Here is a 7,774-nt window from a genome sequence, read left to right on the forward strand (position 1 = left end):
CATGTTTACAAATGCCCATTCAGAGCATCAAATTGAACCTGTGAAGATCTGATTGGCATATGGAGAAATGCTGGAGCCTGTATTTATGTGCATTTCCCTCCATGTTTGGAGCATTTTCTGCTTTCAGGCTAAGATGCTTGAACGTGGGTCTGGAACACATAGGATATTGTTTAGCATTTCCAAAACATATATTTTGGTTCTAATGTGTGCTCTGCATGCACATATCAGTGCAGTCCAGATCTGCAGAAGAAACATCTCCAGTATGGATAATATGGTTGTGACAACCCCAGACCTACTGGGAGATGCCACAGTTTCACTAAGCTGCCACCAACCATTCCCTGTAAGGAGTCACACAGACCAGGAATGGATTTTTAAACAAACAAAGGAATAAGGTTTATTTAAATAACACACAGGGAAAATAAAATGATCAAGTGAATAAGATACAGTAACGTGGCTTAGTCTCAATCATACATACACCAGTTTGGTTCACACAGAACACCTTTAAATAAAGCACAGACCCTGAACCTATCAGTTCTGGCTAACCAACAGACACCTGAACCTATCAGGTTGGTACTGACTGACACACAGTAGTACCCTGTCTGACACACAGACTCCCACACCAGCTTCTTCTCTCAGCTCTCCTTCAGCTTTCCCTCCACACAGGCTTCACATATATATACAGTACAGCCCCTCCTCCTGATGTCCCGCCTTCCACTCCCCATAGGATGGAACTTTCCCTCCAACCCATGACAGACAGGTAACATCAGTGCTGTATGTAACACCTCCCCTCTTTATAAGTTGTTTTGTAGGGGGAAAGCTAAAGTGCTTTTCACCAAAAAAACAACCTGGATCCAAAACATACAAAAACAGTTATACATTAACATACAATACCATACTTACTCTAGGATAAACATATTAATTAGGCATTTAAACATTTACCATTTACAATACATCAAGTTACCTTTATTCATACAAACCAAGCATATTTAATAAACAAGTACATTTAACCTTTTGGTCACCAAAATATATACATAGTCCATGTTTCTTTCGCCGTCTTCATTCTTCGGGTCTTCTTGACAAGGCGTCAGCAACACAGTTCACTGACCCTCTGACCACCTTCACTTCAAAGTCATAGTCCTGCAGGTTCAAAGCCCACCTCATAAGTTTACTATTGTGGGTTTTCATTGTCTTTAACCATTGCAATGGTGAATGGTCAGTGCACAGAATAAAATGTCTTCCCCAGATGTAAGGCTTGGTCTTCTGGATCGCGTAGACTATGGCCAGGCACTCCTTTTCCACGGTTGCCAAATGTCTCTCACCTTTCTGGAGTTTCCTACTCAGGTAGGACACTGGATGCTGGTCACCATTCTCATCCTCCTGGCAAAGAACTGCTCCTACCCCGCTGTTAGACGCATCGGTGTAGATGATGAACTCCCGGTCGAAGTCTGGAGCACGCAGCACTGGATAGTTGATGAGGGCCTCCTTCAACCTCTGGAACGCCTCCTCACAGTCGCTGGTCCATGGGATGCGGTCATCAGTCTTCTTCCTCGTCAGATCGGTCAGCGGAGCCGCAATCTCGCTAAACCTCGGGATGAACTTTCTGTAGTAGCCCACCAACCCAAGAAATGATTTGACCTTTTTCTTGGTGTTGGGTCTAGGCCAATCACGAACTGCTTCTATCTTGGCCTCTAGGGGTTTTATCACTCCTCCCCCTACTATGTGACCCAAGTATTTTATTTCTGGGCTACCCAGCTGACACTTGCTCTCTTTGCAGGGCCTAGGCCAAAGCACTTCCTCCCCTGGGTTAAAGTGCCTCTCCCTGCCTTCCTGGTCATCCCAAGCTTTCTTTCTGACCTTTTGAGCTTGCAGGGTCTCTGCTGCTAGCCCTAGGTTTCTCTTTAGGTCATTCCTTAAAGAGTCTATATATGTCACAACGTCTTGTGGGTCATCCTGGGTGATCTGCTCCCAATTTTGTTTGATCAAATCGAGTGGCCCTTTCACCCTTCTCCCAAACAAAAGTTCAAACGGACTGAACCCGGTACTGGCTTGTGGCACTGATCGATACGCAAACAAAAGGGATTGCAGCTTCTGGTCCCAATTGTTTGGATTCTCCGCCAAGTAAGCCCTAATCATGCGCATTAGAGTCCCATTGAACTTCTCCATTAACCCATTACTTTCAGGGTGATAGGCAGTGGTTTCCTTGTGTTTAATTCCACAGATTTGCCATAACCGTTTCATGAGCTTCGATGTAAACGATGCGCCCAAATCTGTGATTATTTCTGAGGCAAATCCCATCCTGGACATATACCCCACCAAGGCATCTGCCACTGTGTTAGTTTCAATGTTAGTCAAGGGAATGGCTTCAGGGTACCTCGTGGCATGGTCCACAATGGTGAGAATGAACCTGTTCCCCCTCTTTGTGGCCTTGGGCAAAGGTCCCACAATATCCACCCCTATGCATTTGAACGGAGTGTCAATCACAGGCAAAGGGCACAACTTTGCTTTGGTCCTGTCACGGTTATTCCCCTGCCTCTGACACACATCACATTGTTTACAGAACTCTTTGATCTGTTTCCCTATTTCAGGCCAGTAAAAATTCTGTGTGATTCTCTGCTGGGTTTTGTTCACCCCTAAGTGCGCAGCAAACATGTCAGAGTGCCCCCTTTGTAAGATCATGGGGCGATACTTTTCAGGTACCACTAGCTGACTTCTGATCCCATCTCCCCCTTTTGAGATATTCCTCAGGGTCTCTCTATATAAAATCCCCTTTTTCTCACAAAATCTCACTGGGGTTTCAGGTGTTAGCTGGGTGTCTGTCACCTGTTCAAAACACTTTTGGAGAGTGGCGTCTGCCTTTTGCTCTTGGCCAAATCGGCTGTCTGTGGTTAAGGTTTCCACCACAGCTTCGGAACTCCCCTCTGCTTCCGTCTCGGGCTCATCAGTACCCCCCTGAACTGTCCCCGTGGTGGCTTGTGAGCGTGTAATCACTAGCACCCGTTTCACATGTTCAGCCAGGTCATTTCCCACGAGCACGGCTGCTGGCAGAGTCGATGAAATCGCTAGCCGCCAAACTCCCCTCCAGCCTTGAAAGTTCACAGGTACCTCAGCTACTGGCAGCGAGATCACCTGTCCCTCAATCCCTGCCACCTTCATGCTCTCATTTGGGATTATATACTCCCTAGGAATAATATCTGGATGGCACAGGGTCACCTGGGAACAAGTATCCCTTAGCCCCCTATACTGATGGTCAAGTATTCCTACGTCCACCCCTGCGGTTTCAAACAACTGAGAATCTGTTCTCACGAGCAAGCAGCGCTTGACCTCCACAAGAGGACCATTTTCCCCAGCCTGATCAGCAGATGTATCTGTTCCAGATTGAGTAGCCATGGCAACAGGCTCCCTCAGTGACACGGAGCTTTGCTCTTTCTGGACACAGAACACAGCTTTTGGCTTGGTTCCACTCAAATCATGAGGCACATTTCCTTTTAGCTGCTTTAATTTCTCACACTCTGAGATTAGATGGCCCTTTCCTTGACAGAAATAACATTTTCTGCTGTACTTGGAGTCGTTCTCATCTGGTTTTGGTTTTCCCTCCAAAATCTGAGGTCTTGGTTTCGTGTCTGAGGGCTTCCCTTCACCATGGGTCCCTCCCCCTTGCTGGTTTCTCCCTGGTCCCTGAGAGTACTCGCTGTAGGTTTCCTTGTGTTTTCCTACAGATTTCCCCTCACCTAAGGGCTTTCTTATTTGATAAATAAAATCTGCGATCTCGGCCGCCTCTGCCACAGATTTCGGTTTCCTTTCCCTCACCTGGAACTTCAGTTCCCCAAGCAGGACTGAATAAAACTGTTCCAGCGCTATCAGGTCTTTGAGCTGCTGGAAGGTCTCTGTTCCCTCCTGAGATAGCCATTTCTCTAGCAGCCTCACCAGTTGGGCCCCCACTTGGGTAAAAGTCTGCTCTGGTTTCTTTGTGAGTGACCTGAATCTTTGCCTCAGCTGTTCCGCATTTATCCCATGTCTGGCAAACACCAGTTTTTTAAACTCTGCGAAATCTTTTAGCAATTCCTCTGGCATCTCTGCATAGACTTCTGCCAGGCTGCCACTGATTAAAGATCGCATAATGGTCATCTTCTCAGTTTCCCTTACTGAGAAGTCCACAAACGCTCTTTCCACTAGGGAAAAGAACACCTCAGGGCAATCTCCCTTGTGGTATACAGGGAATTTCTTCAGGTCAGTTTTAGACAATTGGCCTCCCTCAGAATCCCTATTGTTATTATTGTTCTGATTCATCAGTTCCAATTTTCTTAACTCAAACACCATTTTCTCTCTCTCCAGTGCCATTTCCATTCTCTCTCTCTCTAATCTTTCTTCTCTTTCCAATCGCCTCATCCTCAGTTCATGCTGTTGGGCTAGGAGCATTTTTCTGAGTTCTGGGTTCTGTTCTCCCGTGCTCTCATCCTGCACTGAGCCAAATTCATCCTCAGAACCTTGGTCTACCTGGGGTTCCCTCACTTCACCCATTTCTGCCATTTGGCTTAGAGTCAAGGGCATAATCCCCCCCCCAGAACAGGCTGCTTTCAAAAGTCAAGCCTCAAAATAAAGCGCCCACTTTTTTTTTCCTCTTTTGCCTCAGAACCAGCCTTCTATAGATTGCTGCTGTTTTTTCAGCACTAACTTGCAACTGTTGCCAGCCAGAGTCCACCCCCCTCTGCTAGGCCTCTCAGCAGACAGGCTAGATCACTGCTACTTCACACAGCTTTGCCTCAGCTTTTTCCCGCCAAAACAGGTTGCCTCAGAGCTCCCTAATCTAGTCCCACCAATCTGAGGTTACACGTTCTTCCACTAGCGTACCTCCCCGTGAGGTAAGCCTAGAAGATTACCTACGCGCTCTCAGATTGTCCCTGACTAGACCCCCCTTGCTCTGGGCACACTTGCCAAGGCTTTGCTGGACCACTGGACAACTGGACCAGTCGTATCCCACACGCTGGACACCAATCAATGTGACAACCCCAGACCTACTGGGAGATGCCACAGTTTCACTAAGCTGCCACCAACCATTCCCTGTAAGGAGTCACACAGACCAGGAATGGATTTTTAAACAAACAAAGGAATAAGGTTTATTTAAATAACACACAGGGAAAATAAAATGATCAAGTGAATAAGATACAGTAACGTGGCTTAGTCTCAATCATACATACACCAGTTTGGTTCACACAGAACACCTTTAAATAAAGCACAGACCCTGAACCTATCAGTTCTGGCTAACCATACAGACACCTGAACCTATCAGGTTGGTACTGACTGACACACAGTAGTACCCTGTCTGACACACAGACTCCCACACCAGCTTCTTCTCTCAGCTCTCCTTCAGCTTTCCCTCCACACAGGCTTCACATATATATACAGTACAGCCCCTCCTCCTGATGTCCCGCCTTCCACTCCCCATAGGATGGAACTTTCCCTCCAACCCATGACAGACAGGTAACATCAGTGCTGTATGTAACAATGGTCATCATTGGAGATCCTACCCCCGGTATCCCTGCCAAATGGCTAAAAGGATGGTTATAAGAGAGAGGACTGGTCTAGTACCTACATTATTGTCTCTTGAACACCAGGTGAAATCCTGCTTTAAGAACTGCTTTTAGTGCTTGCAGATCTTAGTAGACAGTAGAAACAAATGAAGATATGAAATCAAAGTAAAACCCACAATAAAATAGAAAAATCCTAAGGTTTATTCATTTATTTGATTGACATGCTGCCCCTTTAGTGCAAGCATTATTCAGATTGAAATTTAAAACCTTGTGGAGTTTTACCACTCAGAGTAGTGCTAGACCCAAGGAGGCATATATGAATCAAATAAATAAATAAATATTGCATTTTTTTATTTTGTTGCTGGTTTTATTTTGATTTTATATCTTTCCCTGTTTTCGCTGTCATCTGCTGCTTTTATTGTAGTAGTATAATGTGTTATGTGTAGACATGTTTCATAGTTTGTATTTTATATATTTTCCAAATATGCACCATCCAGAGAGTTATGGACATTATTAGCCTAAAAGTGCAATACAATACATAAATATATGCCCACACTCCCTCACCCCAGAAATCAAACTTTTACATTCATAGTCTAGAAACAGAGTCATCTTTTCCCCACTCCCATTTAGACAACAGTTTCTTTCTCCTTTGTGCATTTACAGGTATTAGGGCTGCTGGTATGGACACTGATTGCTGGAACAAAATATTTCCTGTATCCTGTCTTTGGATGGGTGATGTTCGTGGCTGTGTTTTATTGGGTTCTTACTCTCTTCTTTTTAATCATCTACATGACAATGACATACACTAGGATTCCCCAAGTGCCATGGACCACAGTGGTGAGTATTCCAGCTTGCATCTATGTTACTTTTTGAAAAAATATTCTGAAAACTCATAGGTGTCTGATGACTGGAGCAGTTCCTCCTTTGAGATTTTGGCATGATGTTCTATCTACAAACTTCTTTGCTGATAACAGCAATTTGTTGTAAAGTTGAGACATCTCCAAAGAGTGTACCAAGCTTTATCTCCACTTCAATAGAACATACTATCATAAAACTTAAGGCCAAGCCAACTCAGCTACATCTCCTTACTTTCTATTCCACTGGTTTTAAAATCAGAAAGCCAAAAAGAGTAGATATTACTGCCATCCCAAAGCACGGATTATCTCAAAGAGTCCTTTTTTCTCAAGCAGTTTCAGTGTATTTTCACATCATCCTTCTGCTCACAGATAAAAGATATCAGAAAGGTTGTTCTATAGACAACTAGTTTCAATTAACTCTAAAAATCTTTCTTGAATTTTTGACCTGGTGGGAGAAAGGAATCATCACATTCCATTTAGGAATTGTGCCAACCCATATCTGGCATGTCTACATTGTCCTGGACTTACAACAGGCAGGGGAGGGAGCCGATTGCTATTCATGTAAGGAAGAGAAATGTGAACTCATGAAAAGAAAGGGAAATGTGAATTAAGTCCTCTCAAGTTCCCAGTGATCTGCAAAGAGATGGTGATACTTCATACCCTACTGAGCTTGACTCTGAAGCATAAACGCTTAATGTCATTTTAATTATAACACTAAGGTGCCGTTTAGGGTATCAGGAAAAGGTTATACCTGAAGGCTGTGGGTACAACACTTCCAAGTTTTACCTTAAATAACAAACGTGAGCCTTCTCCTGCCTAATTGGATTCATGCCCCCTGTGATACTTGTAGAAACATCATCCCAAAACATGTCAGCCTCCATATAATTTAGAATGCACCTTCCATCATCCCCAGCCATAGCAGTCCTTTTGAAATGTAGTCCAAAATATCTGGAATGTGCCAAATTGAGGAAGGTTGTCACAGAACTTCACAATGTTGAAAATGAAACTGAGGGCATTCCCTTTATCACAAAAACATGTACTGGAATGCTGTATCATGCTTCTCACCCAGGACTTAGTATGAATTGTACCAGTTGTTCCATGAACAGATCCCAGAACGGTGTTGTTGCGAAAAGGTTGTGGAGGAAGGGGATGAATTTTCAGCTTCTTCCTTTATTTGTATCAGAGCATTCTATATTTCAAAATCATGAACACCCATGAAATATAGTAAAACCAAAAATCAATTAAAATGTCAAGACAATCAGACTATTTCTGACCAGAACACACCTGAGTTTGAAATGTGTGCAGAAACTTTTCCTTGATTTCAGCCATCATCCAGGTGGTAAGTGTCCATGAAGTTGGGTCGGTTCAGTGCTGTTCCATGGTAACTCT

At 44.1% G+C, this 7,774-nt stretch overlaps 1 protein-coding gene across 2 annotated transcripts in view; it reads left to right on the forward strand.

The window, feature by feature from the left end:
- CMTM8 (CKLF like MARVEL transmembrane domain containing 8) overlaps positions 1-7,774 on the forward strand; it is a 56,860-nt gene that overhangs the window by 42,626 nt on the left and 6,460 nt on the right. For both annotated transcript variants that reach the window (XM_073003450.2, XM_073003451.2), the window contains exon 2: positions 6,192-6,365. In XM_073003450.2, the coding sequence (XP_072859551.1) occupies positions 6,192-6,365 (174 nt within the window). The remainder of the gene's footprint in view (positions 1-6,191; positions 6,366-7,774) is intronic.

This window comes from Pogona vitticeps, chromosome 6 (genome assembly GCF_051106095.1).
Source record: "Pogona vitticeps strain Pit_001003342236 chromosome 6, PviZW2.1, whole genome shotgun sequence".
Taxonomy (NCBI): domain Eukaryota; kingdom Metazoa; phylum Chordata; class Lepidosauria; order Squamata; family Agamidae; genus Pogona; species Pogona vitticeps.